The sequence below is a fragment of the Microcaecilia unicolor genome, chromosome 9 (genome assembly GCF_901765095.1).
Source record: "Microcaecilia unicolor chromosome 9, aMicUni1.1, whole genome shotgun sequence".
In the NCBI taxonomy this organism is placed as follows: Eukaryota; Metazoa; Chordata; class Amphibia; order Gymnophiona; family Siphonopidae; genus Microcaecilia; species Microcaecilia unicolor.
This window is the reverse complement of record NC_044039.1, coordinates 207620097-207639310: the sequence shown is the minus strand read 5'-3', so window position 1 is coordinate 207639310 and position 19214 is coordinate 207620097. Positions and strand designations below refer to the sequence as shown.

The 19214-nt window shown below is 45.4% G+C and overlaps 1 protein-coding gene across 1 annotated transcript in view; it reads right to left on the bottom strand.

Annotated features, from left to right (window-relative positions):
- The window catches only part of TC2N (tandem C2 domains, nuclear), a 101089-nt gene that overhangs the window by 47712 nt on the left and 34163 nt on the right, over positions 1–19214 (bottom strand). The window contains exons 4-6 of the mRNA XM_030213828.1: positions 17467–17697; positions 4018–4188; positions 1418–1506 (exon numbers count right to left, since the gene is read on the bottom strand). Coding sequence (XP_030069688.1) covers positions 1418–1506; positions 4018–4188; positions 17467–17697 — 491 coding nt within the window. The remainder of the gene's footprint in view (positions 1–1417; positions 1507–4017; positions 4189–17466; positions 17698–19214) is intronic.

Genomic DNA, 19214 nt, shown 5'->3' with positions numbered 1-19214 from the left:
CCTTTTTAGCATGGGCTACCATGCCTCCAATGCATGGTTCTTGCTGATACCCAGCAAGTGCTCCCCACTGCTTTGCAAGTCTTCTCCACTCCCAGTACATATGGGGGAAGGGGCTGAGGCAAAAGCACAACTCTAAATAGAGGGAAGGGAGGGGACTTGAAACGTCACAGTGTGTACCCTCCCGGGTCACAGAGACGAAGACTAGTCAAGCCCCTAAAACATGCATTATGTTCTCTGTTTTTGATATTTTTTATTTTTAAGAACCAAAGCTCCCATATGAATTTTCTGATTTTCATTTTCTTTCTCTCTCTTTTTTTTTTCTTGGAATCAAATCTCTTTTCATTTGTTTTTTTTTTTTTTAAACCATGAGGCCAAAAACAGCTCACCCAAGCAAGACCTAACCAGAGCAAGGCCGCATAGGTACTCATCTACCATCTGCTGGGAGATTGAGAAACACTGGCTGGCTCAGGCCAGGGTTGCACAGGACCTTATAGGATGATGTCACTCAGTAGTTCTCAATTTCCCCATCTGCTGGTAGGAGGTCATATACCGAACTTGTCGGGAATGGTCTGGAGAGATGATAAAGAATAAGGGTTTGGCTAATACAGGGCCCTTTTATAAAGATGGGTAAGGGCCTATGCGCATCCAGTGTGCACCAAATCGGCATTACTGCCCGTCTACCGCGTGCCAAGGTGGTAATGCTGAATTTGGCGTGCGCCGACAACATGCGGTAGAAAATATTTTCTATTTTCTACAGTGTGGCGCTTACCCGGCGGTAAACAGCAGTGGGCACACACTGCACGCCTACCGCTTGGGTAACGTGTGAGACATTACCGCTACGTCAATGGGTGGCAGTAAAGTCTCAGGCTGAAAATGGATGCCTGCTGGTTTTTTTTTTTTTTTACTTTGCCGCGTCCATTTTCCGGACGCTTAAAAAAAGGCTCTTTTTCCAGGACGCGGTAAAAAAATTGGCCTGGCTCGCATTCCAAAAGATGCGCTTGCTCTGCCAAAGGCCACTTTTTGCCGCGGCTTAGTAGAAGGGCCCCACAGTGCAGTGTTCTAGAATCCACATCAGCCCCAGAAACAGTGGGTTTGCAGGGTGCGTTACTTTTCATTAGACCAAGCTTGGTGATTCCTGACTTTTTAAAATTGGAGATGTGACAAACACGGCTCCTTTCCAATTCTGTGCCGCAGCACTTCCTCCTGATATAAGATCAAGCCTGAAACAAAGTCTCACTCCTTCTCCACAGCAAAGCTTATTTTCAGATGCTGCTTTCATGATTTTCAGTTTCACAATTCAGCTCATCCGTGCATAAATTCTTGCTATTTTTGGCACTGGGAAACCAAAGTATTGCCCCATAGAAGAATATGTTCTACAGGTTCCCTCCAGGATAGTGTATAAAGATTAATTACTCACCTGAATGTGCCTCTGTGAACTCGTCAAATCAGACAGGGAATTGCTTAATCCAGGTGAATGTTTTACGCTGCTGCTCCTTAAATCACAAACTAAAAAGAAGGGAAAAGAATGTCACTCTTCTGACTAGAAGTAGTGCAAGACTGTCCATAGTTGAGACCAATCAGTAACATCCAGTGCATTTTTTCTAGTGAAAAAGGTGCCGGTACTCAAATGCCTGTCCACCTTTCAGGAATGGGGTGATCACCGACAGACTCACCCCACAGTAGCCAGGCCCCCTGCAACCAGTCACAGAATCTACGGCAAGGCAGAATTGGTGTGTAGATCCTGAGCTCTTTCATTAAAACTTGGGGACCATGGGTCAATTTTAGCAGACAATGGAAAAGGTGACAATTTTAGCAGACAATGGAAAAGGTGCCGGTACTCAGTACCCCCAAGTACCCCCTCCAAAAAAGCCCTGGTAATATCGTTTATTGTTTAAAAACTTAATATACCGCTTTAGTCATCAGACAAATCTACAAATCAAACCAATTAACAATAAAAACAATGTTAAGAAAATAAAAGTAGAACTCCATAAAACGACAGAAAAGTGACATTCATTCAAGAGAGAGAAGAGGAACCATCCACACAACAGCAGCTAAGTGTTCTCTGTTGCCTCGTCCTCACTGCCCAAGATTGACAACAACGGGTGGAAAAGCTTACTAGAAAAAGTTTTCAGTAAATAATGGAGTGTGGTAGCCATGTTAGTCCACTCTTAAGGTTATCAATAGAAATCAAACAAAATAAAACATGGAAAAGAAAATAAGATGATACCTTTTTTATTGGACATAACTTAATACATTTCTTGATTAGCTTTCGAAGGTTGCCCTTCTTCCTCAGATCGGAAATAAGCAAATGTGCTAGCTGACAGTGTATATAAGTGAAAACATTCAAGCATTACTATGACAGTCTGACAGGGTGGGAGGATGGGGGTGGGTAGGAAGTATGCATGGGGACATCAAAGCATATCATTGATATTCTAACAGGGTGGGTGTGGATAGGTGAGGGGAGGGTGATCAACAGAGACATACAGCTTTATGGTTTATAATGGGCTATGAACCCCAGATCCTTGTTAAGTCCTTTCTGTTGGGTGTTAAAATATTCAATCATTCTGACGTAAGACCTTTGAAGTCAGAATGATTGAATATTTTAACACCCAACAGAAAGGACTTAACAAGGATCTGGGGTTCCTAGCCCATTATAAACCATAAAGCTGTATGTCTCTGTTGATCACCCTCCCCTCACCTATCCACACCCACCCTGTTAGAATATCAATGATATGCTTTGATGTCCCCATGCATACTTCCTACCCACCCCATCCTCCCACCCTGTCAGACTGTCATAGTAATGCTTGAATGTTATCACCTATATACACTGTCAGCTAGCACATTTGCTTATTTCCGATCTGACGAAGAAGGGCAACCTTCGAAAGCTAATCAAGAAATGTGTTAAGTTATGTCCAATAAAAAAGGTATCATCTTATTTTCTTTTCCATGTTTTATTTTGTTTGATTTCTATTGATAACAGTAAATAATGGAAAGTGGCAAGAGAGTTTTCCAGTTTTACTCACTGAGCCCTTTTAGCAGCAAATAAATCAAACAGCCACACTCACATTGTTTCACTATATTGAACTTGATCTTTGGTTCACTAGTTTCAGCTGATATGCTGATTTCTCTATCGTCTGTTGCTGTGTTTGGGTTTTATAAAAAGTTTTGTATTTTAGTTTGATATTTTTAGTATTTGTTTTACATTTATGGTTTTTTTTGTAAATTTATTTTTATTGTGAACTGTTTTAAAACATCATTGTATTTAGCAGTTATCAAGTGAATAAATCAAATCAAATAAAAGCAGCAATAACACAGATGCCTATGTACCTTTATAAGACAGTCTTCCAGAGCTAGCTCCTGGAGATCACAAATGCTGACACACACATTCACATCAGCTCTGAAGCTGCTGTAAATGTGTACATGTACTCTAAGCATGTAGCTACATATTTTATAAAATAACATATACTCTACCCCCTGCTCCACATAAATTACACCTACAGGCTGACTAAATTTTGGTTTTGGATTCAGCAACAAAGCTGACCTAAAATTCGGGTTTTCACTGAAAATGCCTGTGCATTTTCGCTGGAAACTCGAAACTGTAGTCCTGCCCCCTGCTGTCACAAGCCAGCCACCCCCACCCGCTTGACTCAAAGCACATTCCCTTCCCTCAGGCTGCCCACCAAGCCGCCTTCCTCCTCCCCCCCCTCCGGTAGGCCCTCCCAAAACCTACTTTGTAAAGACACTGGTGGTCTAGTGGGGTCTTTGGGGCAGAAGCATCCCAAAATGTTCCTGTCTCCTTTCTCCGCGCTGAAAAAATGGCAGCCAAGAATACTGCAGCCACCATGTTTTCACTGCACAGGAATGGGACAGGATGTTCCTGCTCCAAAGACACCACTAAACCACCAAGGCCTGGGGAGGACCTACTGGGGGGGGGGGGGGGAGGGGTTAAGGAGGATGCTGAAGGTAAGTCTTATTTGGCACGTAAGCGTATTCTATTATCTTAGCAAGTCTACTCACCTGAGGCATATAACCTTAAATTATCAAAGTTCTGTGTACCACGACGGCACAGGTCTGGAGAAATGTGATTCAGCATATAGGCTGGGTTGTAGACTATATCATAGTTTGGTCTTTGGTGATACATGCTGGAAAGTTCTGTCTTTCGGTCACTGAAGGAGGCTATGGCTGAACCTTAAAAGTACAAAATAAATAGGAAACATAAGACCTCCAACAGACAAAGATGCAAATGCAAAGTTAGAATGCTCCCAACATAAAAGAAAGCAGGCTTAATTATTTTAAGATACAATATTTATTTGCATTTCCAAATCTGAACTTACTGCATAATACATTACTGTACAGTAGGTTATTTCCTTTCCCAGGAGAGCTTGCAATCCTGTATCTAAAAGAACACACAGGGTCTGGGAGGTTCTTGAGTGGGGAATAGTATTGTAATGCTACATGTAAGACCTGTTATGAGAAGTTCTATTAATTGATTCCACTATTAATTGGTCACAAGAGCTTCTGCAGAAGGAATGGAATCTGATCCCCTTGTTTCCTTGGTCTACAGCCCGCTGATTTATTAATCAACTCCGAACCTATCTCAAAGGGAATATTTTTTATTTTATTTGTTACATTTGTATCCCACATTTTCCCCACCTGTTTGCAGGCTCAATGTGGCTTACATTGTACCATAGAGGCGTTCACCATCTCCGGTAGAGAAATAAATACAAGGAGTTAATGTGGTCGGATAAGGTTCATGTGTTAGAGACACATTGGGAATCATAGAGAGGAAGAGTTATGTATAGTCTATAACAAGCTTTGGTATCGTTGTGTTGCAGGGTTTAGGCACTTAAGTTGGGTTGATGGGGTATGCCTTTTTGAACAGGTTGGTTTTAGTGATTTCCGGAAGTTTAGTTGGTCGTACATTGTTTTCACGGCTTTTGGTAGTGCGTTCCACAGTTGCGTGCTTATGTAGGAGAAACTGGATGCATAAGTTGATTTGTATTTGAGTCCTTTGCAGCTTGGGTAGTGGAGATTTAGGTATGTTCGTGATGATCCGATTGTGTTTCTTGTTGGTAGGTCTATGAAGTCTGTGATGTATTCCGGGGCTTCGCTGTAGATAATTTTATGGACCAGGGTGCAGATTTTGAAAGCAATACATTCTTTGATTGGTAGCCAGTGTAGTTTTTCTCAGAGGTATAACAATACCATGAACATTAACATTTATAAAAAATATTTATTACTTGTGGATATCAGTTCTAGGCAAGTTACAGCATTACATAATTATACAAACGGAAAAATACAGCATACATCACTGTTCTAACCGCTGGGGTATTTCTTCACAATGCATTTGCCCTTTTGTAAAACATCTATAAGGATGAGGGTACAACACATGTAATTTTTGATACATATGGCAGGAACAACCATTTTACAAAAATACATATTCAGACAAACTTGGAGCTCTGCACGGGTAAATGCTGCAACTTACATGTGCAGGTGGCCAAAACCGAGCTTCTCATCTTTCCCCCTAAACCCACCTCTCCTCGCCCCCCCCCCCCTTTCTCTATTTCTGTGGATGGCACTCTCATTCTCCCTGTCTCATCAGCTCGTAACCTTGGGGTCATCTTCGACTCCTCTCACTCCTTCTCTGCTCACATTCAGCAGATTGCCAAAGCCTGTCGTTTCTTTCTCTATAACATCAGCAAAATCTGTCCCTTCATCTCTGAGCACTCTACCAGAACCCTTATCCACACTCTTATCACCTCTCCTCTTGATTATTGCAACCTGCTTCTCACCGGCCTCCCACTTAGCCACCTCTCTCCTCTTCAATCAGTCCAAAACTCTGCTGCATGACTCACTTTCCACCAGAGTCACTATGCTCACATTAGCCCTCTCCTCAAGTCACTTCACTGGCTCCCTATCCGTTTCCGCATTCAATTCAAACTTCTCTTACTGACCCATAAGTGCATTGACTCTACTGCTCCCCAGTACCTCTCCACTCTTGTCTCTCCCTACACCCCCCCCCCCCCCCGGGTACTCCATTCTGTGGATAAATCTCTCGTTTGTCCCCTTCTCCTCCACTGCTAATTCCAGACTCCGTTCCTTTTATCTCACTGCACCTCACGCCTGGAATAGACTTCCTGAGCCTATACGTCTAGCCCCTTCTTTGGCCGTTTTCAAATCCAGGCTAAAAGCCCACCTCTTTAACACTGCTTTTGGCTCCTAACCACTAATCACTTGCTCTGTACCCTTTTATCCCTACCTCTTTAATTCACTTACCTCTTAGTTGTTCTGTCTGTTTACCTGTCTTATCTAGATTGTGAGCTCTTTGAGCAGGGACTGTCTTTTGTGTATGGTGTACAGCGCTGCGTATGCCTTGTAGCGCTATAGAAGTGATAAGTAGTAGTAGGTGGCAGATTTTGCAACCTCTGGGCCCGATATTCTGCCGGCAGTGATTAGCATTCTGCTGACCTCCACCGGCATTAAACCCAGAAATCCAGTACCGGCCATGTCTGAAAGCCGGTTAACTCATAGCGGGTTATGTGCGATATTTGTCACTTAACTGGTTAAGAAGAACCATGTAAAGACAGGTCCTATTTATGCGGTTATCTTTAACTGTTTTAGTGCTAAGTGGCCCTTTTACAATGGCGCAGTAGGTCCTACATGTGTGCAGTGCCCGCCAAAATGAAACTTCTGCCAGTCTAGCACACCCTCCTGGTGCTAATTTCACATTTGACGCATGCCCATACCACCAGGACAAATTATTTTTTTTTATTTCCTACCGTGCCTGGCGTTTCCAGTGTTAATCGGCAGTTGGAACACTCTGACCAGTCACTGTGCGTGTAAGGTTACCATTTGGCTCCAGAAAAAGGAGGACACATTGATCCAGTCCAGGTTTTGCTTCCATTGAAAACAATGGAAGTAAAACCAAGACTGGCTCAATCTGTCCTCCTTTTTCTGGAGCCACATGGCAACCCTATGTGCGTGTAGCGTGTAAGCCCTTTACCTCTAGATCAATGGGTGCTCTTAAGGGCTCAGGCCGTAAATAGGCTTCCCTGCTGCAGAGAAGAAACAGAACGTTTGAAGGACACTGCGAGGGTGGGATGCGGCAGAGGGAAGCCTGCAAGAGTGGTGCAGGCAGAGGATATGAATTGCTGCTGCAGTTGGCAGTTCTCAGGTAGGGAGGGGGGTTCAGAGAGAGGGGGAGCTGCCGAGCCTCAGGTCAACGGCGTAGCCGAGTGTGGTCTCGGGTGGGCCCGTGCCCACCCATTTTGGGCTCAGGCCCACCCAGTAGCAGCACATCTATGATGTGGCTGGCAGGGATTCCCCAAGCCCCACCAGCCGAAAACTCCCAACAACTGTCCCTCCTGCATAACTGTCCCTCCTGCATACCTTGTAAATCCCAGATGCCTGCAGTGAGCAGCAACTGATACATACTGCTCGCACCAGCCCCACAGCCTTCCCGCTGATGTATTCCCACCTATGCGGAAACAGGAAGTTACATCAGAGGGAAGGCTGTGAGGCCAACATGAGCAGTGTGTATTAGTTGCTGCTTGCTGCCGGTGAAAATCTGCTATGTATGCAGGGGAGGGGCTGATGTTTGAGGGACCATATGGCACGGAGGTGAGAGAGGGAGAGACCAAATCACTTGCGGAGTACTTCTGCCCACCCATCTTGGGCCCAGGCCCACCCAAAATTGGGTGTCTGGCTACGCCCCTGCCTCAGGCTGGGGAGAAGCGGATGCCAGATCCGGGACGGAGGAGAGCGAGAAAGATGCAGGTGGGGGAGAGGGAGTTTTGGAAAGTTCCATCCATGTTTACTCTGGGCCCTCAACAAAACAGCAGGTCCTGCTCTTTACACATAAAAATGCCACGTAATCTTTCCAAAATGACCTCCGGTAAATATCACACTGTAAAAATGCTGGAAGACAAGAGCAACAGCAGAGGCTTTCTTCCTGTAATTCTAAGCTCTTATGTGGAGTCTCAATTGCATCCAAGAAGAGACCTTGCCAAGGTCTCTCTATTTTCAGTGAGGAAGCAAAGGATATTGAGACCAAGTTTTGTTTCACAACAGGAAAGAGAGAAAAATGCTCATCTGTGTAGCCTGTTTAGTTTCTAAAAGCATGAACAGATTCTTCTTGGAAGGTTTAGGGGCTGATACAGACGTTCAAATATTTGAAAAGTATTAATCCGCAAATGAACCTTTTCCGGAGATGCGAAGGAGGTAGAATGAGAGGACATGAAATGAGATTGAAGGGGGGCAGACTCAAGAAAAATGTCAGGAAGTATTTTTTCACGGAGAAAGTAGTGGATGCTTGGAATGCCCTCCCGCGGGAGGTGGTGGAGATGAAAACGGTAACGGAATTCAAACATGCGTGGGATATGCATAAAGGAATCCTGTTCAGAAGGAATGGATCCTCAGAAGCTTAGCTGAGATTGGGTGGCAGAACCGGTGGCGGGAGGCGGGGATAGTGCTGGGCAGACTTATACGGTCTGCGCCAGAGCCGGTGGTTGGGAGGCGGGGCTGGTGGTTGGGAGGCGGGGATAGTGCTGGGCAGACTTATACGGTCTGCGCCAGAGCCGGTGGTTGGGAGGCGGGGCTGGTGGTTGGGAGGCGGGGATAGTGCTGGGCAGACTTATACGGTCTGGGCCAGAGCCGGTGGTTGGGAGGCGGGGCTGGTGGTTGGGAGGCGGGGATAGTGCTGGGCAGACTTATACGGTCTGCGCCAGAGCCGGTGGTTGGGAGGCGGGGCTGGTGGTTGGGAGGCGGGGATAGTGCTGGGCAGACTTATACGGTCTGCGCCAGAGCCGGTGGTTGGGAGGCGGGGCTGGTGGTTGGGAGGCGGGGATAGTGCTGGGCAGACTTATACGGTCTGTGCCAGAGCCGGTGGTTGGGAGGCGGGGCTGGTGGTTGGGAGGCGGGGATAGTGCTGGGCAGACTTATACGGTCTGTGCCAGAGCCGGTGGTTGGGAGGCGGGGCTGGTGGTTGGGAGGCGGGGATAGTGCTGGGCAGACTTATACGGTCTGTGCCAGAACCGGTGGTGGGAAGCGGGGCTGGTGGTTGGGAGGCGGGGATAGTGCTGGGCAGACTTCTAAGGGTCTGTGCCCTGAAAAGGACAGGTACAAATCAAGGTAAGGTATACATAAAAAGTAGCACATATGAGTTTATCTTGTTGGGCAGACTGGATGGACCATGCAGGTCTTTTTATGCCGTCATCTACTATGTTACTATGATACTGTGCAGGTTACCTGTGCTCCTGCTATCCTTGGGGGAAACAAAATCCTCTCAAATTGCTATAACATCAGAACGACTGTGATGTCAGGTTAGTGGAACAGAAAACTTGACATCAAGCTGACTGTAAAGAAACACCTCCTTTGACTGGTGAAGTGACTGATGGGTTTATCATTTATTGCGGCTTGACTGTGCTTAATGGTCATTGTGACGTCTATTTATTTATTGGGATTTATTAACTACCTTTATGAATAGAGTCACCTGGAGGTTGGGTAGGGAAGAGAAGGGTAAATGCTGGACAATGGGGGAGGGAGACTGTAGGTAGATGCTGGACACCTGAGGGGTAGGGAAGGGAAGATAAGTACATAAGTGTTGCCATACTGGGGCAGACCGAAGGTCCATCAAACCCAGCATCCTGTTTCCAACAGTGGCCAATTCAGGTCATAAGTGCCTGGCAAGATCCCAAAACAGTACAATACATTTTATGCTGCTTATTCTAGAAATACCAACACAAAAAAACACACAAAAAAAGTGGAGTGCTATGGGAGAATCACTATGGTAGAGTTTACGGGCAAAGTCTCATATTCAAGTCGCAGCTGATTTTAAACTTGTTCGCTGCTAACATTCTAATCATACACACATGCCCTCTCTCCTACCATTGATCTCAGCTAGCAGCAACGCTGATTTCTTTGTATCACTTTTTTTCTTATTTTTGTTTTTTATTTTTTTATATTATTATTTTTATATTATTCTAACATGCTGCTAGCTTTCATATAGCTGTAGCAAACTTGCTAAAGATGGCTTTAATAACTTATAACTTATCTGCATGCCGTTGGACAAGCACACCCCGACAGGAGCCTGTTTCACCCTCCTGGCTTTCTCAAGGGGAACTTAACATGCAGTCTCAGGCTGTCAGATACACCATACATGAAAAGACAGTCCCTGCTCAAAGGGCTAGATGTACAGGCTCAGGAAGTCTATTCCCCTACTCCCTGTCCCATATACTCCGATCTCTTGACTCTAACCGTTTGGTACTGCCTTCTCCTAAACAGGCTTATTACGGATCTACTCAAAACTCTGCGTTCTGCATTTTAGCCCCCAGTCTCTGGAATACTTTGCCCGCAGATATAAGGTCTGAATTTTCATTAGTCAGTTTTAATTTATTATTATTTCCAGATGGCATTTGGGACTGTCCCTAATTAAGCGCCGATCCTGTGGGTATGCACTGAGACTCCGCATTCTACATTGACCCACTCCTTTTTTTTTTTTTTGTCTTCCCCCTTCTCTCTTTCTCTTTTCCTGTCTCCCACTTCTACTTGGAAAAAGAAGCCAGGAGATCAATATAACATCAGAAAGATTTTATTGAAAACTAGGAAAAAATGCCCGTTTCTGAGCGGAATGAAACGGGCGCTAGCAAGGGGCCCCCTCCCTCCGTCCCTCGAAGCTACTTGCCTTGTTCGCTGTGGGCCATTTCGGCCCTCGAGTGTCAATAGCTCCGCCCTCGACGTCATGACGTTTTGACACGTCATGACGTTTTGACGCGAGGGCGGTGCAGACACTCCAGGGCACACCGGATATCTCGGGCGCCTCAACTTCCGTGGAGGCTTCAGAACGTTGAGGTTGCCTTTTATATATATAGATACCGCATGTAAACAAATTGCCCAACACAGGCCGTGTTTCGCCCACCAAGGGCTACGTCAGGGGCTAATTTGAAACCTTCTGAAAGGAGCAACTCTAAAAACGGAAAACTGTGACTCTTAACACAACACAAGCAGATGCACTGCTGTCAAACCTTTCCGACTTAGGCTTTCTGATTATCTTGCCTGCCTTAATACCCCTTACTCTCCCCTCTCGACTTCTTCGTTCCTTAAATGACCATCGTTTGATCCTTCCTTGTCCCAAAGTAGCACATTATGAAGAATCTACTAGACACAGTGCATTTTTCTTTCTTGCTCCTCACATTTGGAATAATCTCCCCCCCCCCTCTCTCTCTGTGCTCTGAATCCTCCTTCAAAAATGTTAAGTCTTTTTTTAAAGACTTGGCTTTTTTTTTTTTTTTTAGTTCCAGTATTTTTATTGTGTTTTATAAATGATAACAAATGGCTAAAATAAAGCAATTAGCCAGCTTAACAAGTAAACAGTAACAAGCATCAGCATACATGTTCAAGTTAGGGCAAGTCCGGGATTATTTCGATAACAGATCATAATCATAAGTCACAGGAGTAATACATAATTTCAATTCTGACAAAGGTTATTACGTAGTGGGTTTAGTAAAGGAGACCATATTTTGTTGTACTTAACAAGTGAGTTATGTTTTTCAGCTGCAGCATATTCATATTTAGCTAAAATACACACAGACTTGGATTTTTTAAACAGGCATTCGACGGACCAGACTGATCAGCTGTTTTGGATTTCTCAGTAAGAGCCCTTCCCCCCACCCTTTATTTATCTGTCCTCCCCTCTTTTATCCCTCTTGGGGCCCCTTTTATAAAGTGGCGGTAAGCCCAACATGGGCTTAACCGTTCGCTAAAAAGGAAGTAATGCTGGGCTACCGCAGCAGCCCGGCAGTAGTTCCCACCCCCAGTGCGCTGTAATATCCGGAGCTACAAAAATATACTTATTTTTGTAGCGCTGGTGTGTACCTGGTGGTAATCGGGCAGTGCCGTGGGCTGCCCGGTTACCGCCGGGCTAGCGCGGGAGCCCTTACTGCCACCTCGATGGGTGGCAGTAAGGGCTCGCCCCTGAAATGGTCGCTCGGCAAGCGCTTCACTTGCTGCATAGCCATTTCCTCATAAAAAGAAAGACCTACCTTTTATCCGCTGTGGTAAAAGGGGGCCTCGGCATACCTCAAAAACACGGGACGACCCCAACACAGGCCCCCTTTTTGCCGCAGCTTTGGTAAAAGGGGCTCTTGGTGCGATTGTTAACCTTTCCTGTTTATAATGGAGTTCTTTTTCCATTTCTTTAAATTTTTTAGTCTATACACTGTACACTGCTCTGTACTGTCTCGCCCAGCGGTCTTGTAAGTCATAATAAACTATAAACTACATATGGTTATATCCTTTCATATCTTAATTGGAGTTCTAGTTCTCAAGATTTTATGTGGAATTTTTATATATTTATTTATTGCATTTGTATCCCACATTTTCCCACCTCTTTGCAGGCTCAATGTGGCTTACATTACATCATGAATAGTGGAAATATGTAAGAAAATATACATTTAGCATTGCATAAGGATCTTGGGTAACATGATAATGATAAAGCAGGATAATAGAATAACAAGCAAATATCGTGAGGCAGTTCTGGATATATGTGTAAGGGTTCACATTTGTTGATCTTTTTGGTATGCCTTGTCAAAGCGATGGGTCTTCAGTAGTTTGCGGAAGTTGGTTAGTTCATAGATCTTTTTTTAAGTTGTGCGGCAGCGCGTTCCAGAATTGTGTACTCAAGTAGGAAAAGGTTGACGTATGCGTTGGTTTGTATTTTAGACCTTTGCAGTTGGGGAAGTGAAGATTAAGGAATGTGCGGGATGACTTTTTAGCGTTCCTGGGTGGTAAGTCTATCAGGTCTGACATGTAGGCTGGAGCGTCTCCGTGAATGATTTTGTGAACTAGGGTACATATTTTGAATGTGATGCGTTCTTTAAGTGGTAGCCAGTGTAGTTTTTCTCGTAGGGGTTTAGCACTTTCATATTTTGTTTTTCCGAATATATATTGTTATCTGCTTTGACTTTCCTTTCTTAGAAAAGGCGGTATATCAAGTTTTATAACAAACATACACGTAGTACAGTCTGTGGATCACACCTGTCTCTTTTGTGTCGATACTATAAGCACTGGTTAGGAAAAGGGGGATGAGACAGCAGAGAGAATGATATTACATAAAACTATATCAATCTTCTGGCAAAAACAATTCTTTGTAGTGCTGACTTGGAAAACCTCGAGGCAAATGTTTCCTGGTCTGTGCAAAAACATAGCACATTTATATAATAGTTCTCTTGGCAGCCCATCTCACTGTGAAATCCTCAAACCTCAGATTACATAATTGTCCTTATAGCATTTGAGACAAACTATTGGGCCGATGATCAGAAGCAAGCACGGGCGCTAGAGGCCAATAGCCCTGTACTAGTGCCTATGTCTGTGCCCGCCCGATGATCAGAGCCGATGAGCACGTGTAATAATGCGCTTGCCGGCTCTGAACGCTATTTGCATGCAAAAGCATGCAAACAAGGGTCTCCCGCATTCATCCCTCATGATCAACGGGCAGCCCACCAAATAAGGGTGCTGCTACCGCTGCAAACCTTACGCCAGCTAGGACCTGGCATTAGGAGCAGGAGGGAGGAGTCAAGATGGCGGCCTGATTGCTGTGACTCGTTTGGAGGAAGCTTGTGGAGCTCTGTTTCTTGTTTAAACTATTCTTCTTTTTTGATTTAATGCTGCATACTAAGAGAAAAGGGACGGTAAAAGGTCAAATGCCGCTGACCAGAACCTCGTCCCCGATCCAACAAACTCTCCATCGATACACAACAGGTCTTCCATCAGAAGCCGGTTTGTTGAGCCCTGCCGTTAGAGCCAACGGAGGAGCATCGGCACTACTGGGGATTGAAACATCGCTATCTCCTCCGGATCTTAATCCACCACCATGACCTGCGGGGAACCTGAGGGGTTTAGAGGAAGGCCTAGTCAAATCGGAAGTCAGTATCGTCGAAGCCTTGAGCGGCACTACTCTACCCCAGGCCGCAGATGAAGTGATCGTGGAGCATAAAACTCCTTTGGTGCCAACATTAGAAACTATTTGGGGAGCGATACAAGAATTATCTACAATAGGTACAAAAGCTGCCCAAGACACATCTCTTCTTGTAAGTAAAGATGAAGCTTTAACTTTATCTATTGACAATGTTAAACAAGAATCACTTAACCAAATTTCTCAATTGCAATCAGAGGTTTCAAATATAAGAACTACTACTGAACTTTTGGTTAAGGATAAACTTTTGACATCACGTAAAATAGAACAAATAGAACATTTTAATAGACGGTTAAATTTGAGACTGTTGAATTTTCCGATGTCGGAAGGAATGAATGCGTCAGACTTCTTTAAAAAAATATTTAACAGAGATTCTTCAATTCCCTCCCGAGGCTATTCCTCCATTAAATAAAGTCTATTATGTTCCTCAAATACCGGAACCCGGAGCGGGACTGGAGACTCTAGAACATTTACCCTTAGAAAATGTTCCTGATTCAGGAGCTCATGATATCACTGCTTTACTTGAACAATCAATATCAGAAGTTAAAATACGGCGAACTTTAATGGCATCATTTGTATTTGAGCAAGACTTAAATGCAGTATTAAAGCTGTATTTTAAGAATTTGACAAAGAGTTTCTGCGGTTCTAGAATATGGATATATCCAGACATTACAAAGACAACACAAGATAGAAGGAAAAAAATTCTAGCTTTCAGAGAAGAGACTAAGGCACTCGGAGCAACATTTCTATTGGCTTACCCGTGTCAATGCCTTATAAGATACTTGGGTAACGAATATTTATTTTTTGAACCAGAACAACTTCGAACCTTTTTGGAAACAAAAAGAATAACCAAAGAGACTCTAAGTTTGATTGATAACTGATTAAGAATTTGAATAAGATAGAAAATTCAGGCTAGACATTTTTCTTTTTATAATTTCTCTTTATAATTAATGATCTCTTCATCTGTAGTGGCGTTCCTAGAGGGGCTGACACCCGGGGTGGATCGCCGATGCGCCCCGCTCCCCGGGTGCAGCGCCCCCCCCCCGGTGCAGCGCGACTCCCCCCCCTCCGGTAAAAGGACACCCCCCACCCCTGCGAAACCCCCCCCCCCCGGGTGCATGCCGCTGGGGGGGGGGTGCCGCGCACCGGTCAGCATCGTTCGTTTCCATGCTCCCTCTGCCCCGGAACAGGAAGTTAATCTTGTAATGTTAAAATAAATATCAATAAAATAAAATTGGAAAAAAAAAAGGAGCTGGCATTAGGGTTTGCTAGCAAGGGAGGAATGAGGGAGACCCACTGAAAAGGTTTGACAGGTCCCTGTCAAACCTAACCCCCCCCCCAAACACAAGATCTGCAGGTCCGGTGGACCTCCAAGCACCCCAACATCAATACATTAAAAAAACCCCGGTGGTCCAGTGGGACCGCTAGCTTCCCCTCATCGAACAAAAATGCCCTGTGGTCCAATGGAACCGCTATCTATCCGCCCCCTCCCCCCGGCAGCCTACCTGGTGGTCGTGGTAGTGGGAGGAGGAAGGGACTAGCACTCCCCTCCCTCCTCTTCGGGCGCCTTCCCAAAATGGCGGTGTCCCACCCTGCCCAGTGCATCCTGAGATGCGTCAGGTGGGGCTTAACTCATATATAGAAGTTAAGCCCCGCCCAATGCATCCCAGGATGCACCGGGCAGGGCAGCACTTTGCCATTTTGGGAAGACGCCTGAAGAGGAGGGAGGGAGTGCTAGTCCCTCCCCCCTCCCTCTATCACCAGGTATGCTGCTGGGGGGAGGGGGAAGATAGATAACAGTCCCACTGGACCACCAGGGCGTTTTGTTTGGTGTAGAGGTGAGGGGGGGAAGCTAGCAGTCCCACTGGACCACCAGGGTTTTTGTGCTTTGGGGGTGGGGGGGGGGGCTGGAGGTCCACCAGACCTCCAGATCTTGTGTTGGGGGGGGTAGTGCGGGCTTAAATTTGATAGGTCTGGAAGAAAATCCTGGACCTGTCAAACCTCTTCTGCTGTTTGACAACTTCTGCGGGAGGATTGTGCCTTGGGAGCATGCCCAGGCACAATCCTCCCACACAAGTACCCCTGTGATCAGAGAAGTATCCCTATGATCAGAGCTAATAGCGCACATAAATTTGCATGCTATTAGCTTTGATCATATGGGTGTTATAGCCCCACACTGTCCCGGCGCTTATTTTAGAGCGCTGTTTGGAACAGCGCAGAGCTGCTGATCATCGGTCCATATGTGCTCATATTTGTGTGTTACATGTGTAAATATTTAGTATAACAACATATATGCAGGTAAATGTCAATATTCTGCCTAAATGCTATTCTATATATACCCCCCCACCCCTTTGCAAGGGGACATCAAAGAGAGGGGGCATAGGCAGGGCATGGGTGGGCTCTCACTACACACAAAGGGCTAGATTCAGTAAACGGCAATCAAAAATCAGCACCAAAAAACTGGCACTCAATACTATTCTTAAAATGGGTACTCAAAGATGAGCGTCCATTATAGAATAGTATTGAGTGCTCGATTCAGCACCCAAATTCGAGTGCCAGGACTTACACCTGCTGAAATTCCCAGCACCCAATTTGGGCGCACATCTCTGGCATTCTATAACACTGAGCGCAAAATTGAGGGATGTCCCTGACCCGCCAGTGCACCTCTCATGGCCACACCTCCTTTTGGGTTGTGCGCTATGGGATTTGGGCACATTGTTATAGAACAGCACATAGCAAGATGTCCTCGCAAATTTAAATTGGTGCTAATTAGTGCTTGTTAGCCAATTTAATTGGGCGCACACCTTGGATCAGCATCCAAATACTGGCACCCAATCAGGACTGATTATCAACAAACTTCAGTGTAAAAGGGGGAAGGATCATAGATTTGATATATTGCCTTTCTGTGGTACAACCAGTGGCGTAGCAAGGGCGGGGCGGGTGTCAGCTCCGCTGGTTCCCTGCTCCCTCTGCCCCAGAACAGGTTACTTCCTGTTCCGGGGCAGAGGGAGCAGGGAACCAGCGGAACAGACACCTCCCCCAGTGGCGTGCCCACGGCAGGCAAGAATGCACTGGGGGGGGGGGCTTGGGTAATGCGCCGAGGGGGGGGTTGGTGCGCCGAGGGGGAGGAAGTTGATGTGCTGAGGGGGGGGGCTTGGGTGATGCGCTGAGGGGGGGTGTCATGCTGCACCCGGGGGGGGGGGGGGTGCGCAGCGGCGAACCACCCCGGGTGGCAGCCGCCCTCGCTACACCACTGAGTACAACCAAAGTGATTTACACATATTATATGCAGGCACTTCTCTGTCCCTGGTGGGCTCACAATCGAGTTTTTCTTCCTGGGGCAATGAAGGGTTAAAGCAACTTGTCCAGAGTCACAGGGAGATGCAGTGGAAATCAAACCCAGTTCCCAGGTTCTCAATCCATTGCGCTAACCATTAGGCTCCTCCTCCACTCCTACCTGTAGTTTAGGTGACCTCATTTTTGACTCTTGTGTTTACCTTTGAGTCCTTCTAGATGTGGTGGGCTGTAGAGAGCTCTCGGTTGTATGTACGATGGCTTAAAGGAAGGGACCACAAACGGAACCTCTCTACCATCAAATGGAAATTTGGAAAGGAGGAAATCCTCTGTGCATCCAACCTGCCGCTTTGCCGAAACAGAAGAGAGTGGAGGTGTGTCCACAACGTTTGGACTCTTTCGGGCTGCACCTTCCCATTCTTTATTCTCAATAGCTTAAAAAGAAAACAAAGATGTTTCATTCAGAACTGATATTTCCACTTCAACCACTGTCGATACTATGCTGACTATGGAACATCAGGTTAACATCTTAATTCATAAAGACAACTCCCAAGAATAAGAAGTCATTTTGAGATTGATCAGTTTAAAATTTTAATTCAAGCATCCATTTTATTTATTTATTTGCTGCATTTGTATCCCACATTTTCCCACCTATTTGCAGGCTCAATGTGGCTTACATTATGCCGCAATGGTGATCACCATTAACGGAATGATAAATACAAAAATCACAAACAGATTACTATAATATTCTTTCTTTAGGTTCCATGCAAAAACTTATTAATTTACAAACTGTGCAAAACACCTCTGCTAGATTACTGTGCCACGTAAAAATGAATTTCTACATGGTTAATAAAATAACATTGGCTGTTACAGAATGTGGTAAAGGCGGTTAGCTTAGCGGGGTTTAAAAAAGGTTTGGCCGGCTTCCTAAAGGAAAAGTCCATAGACCATTATTAAAATGGACTTGGGGAAAATCCACTGCTTATTTCTGGGATAAGCAGCATAAAATGTATTGAACTTTTTTGGGGATCTTGCCAGGTATTTGTGACCTGGATTGGCCACTGTTGGAAACAGGACGCTGGGCTTGATGGACCTTTGGTCTGTCCCAGTGTGGCAAAACTTATGTACTTATGTAGAAGGCTGTATTATATTTAAGACTAGTTTCTTGATTTTTAAAATATTGAAGGCTAAGCTGCAACATACATGGCCCATATATTAGTATTTCTGAATCATCTCAGGTAGACACAACTTGAGAGCCAATAGAAAACCATAAGAACAAGTTTAGCTAGAATTTTAGAACAATCATTTACCTATCTTAGGGGCCCAAGGCCCTTTTACAAAGGCGCATGCCTACGTGTGTCCAACGTGCACCAAACTGGCATTACAGCCTGGCTACTGCCTGCCAAGGCGGTAATTCTGAATTTGGTGCGCGCCGAAAACACAGGGTAGAAAATATTTTCTATGTTCTACAATGTGGCGCTTATTTGGCGGTAAACAGCAGTGGATGCGTGCTGCGTGCCTACCGCCCAGGTAGCGCGTGAGACCTTACCACTAAGTCAATGGGTGGCAGTAAGGTCTCAGGCCGAAAATGGACACGTGCTGGTTTTTATTTTGCTGCACGTCCATTTTCCGGCCCCTTAAAAAAAGGCCCTTTTCCCAGGACATGGTAAAAATTGGCCCGGCGCACGCACAAAAGACGCTCGCACTGCCGCAGGCCACTTTTTGCTACGGCTTAGTAAAAGGGCCCCAGACTACATTAATATGGACTGTGTTACTGTGTGAGCAGGGGCATAACTACCGTGTTTCCCCGAAAATAAGACACTGTCTTATATTAATTTTTGCCCCCAAAAATGCGCTAGGTCTTATTTTCAGGGGGCTGTCTTATTTTTCGGGGAAACATTGGGGTTGGATCGGGGTTGGCCCGCCCACCCTCCGTCGCTCCCGGAACTAA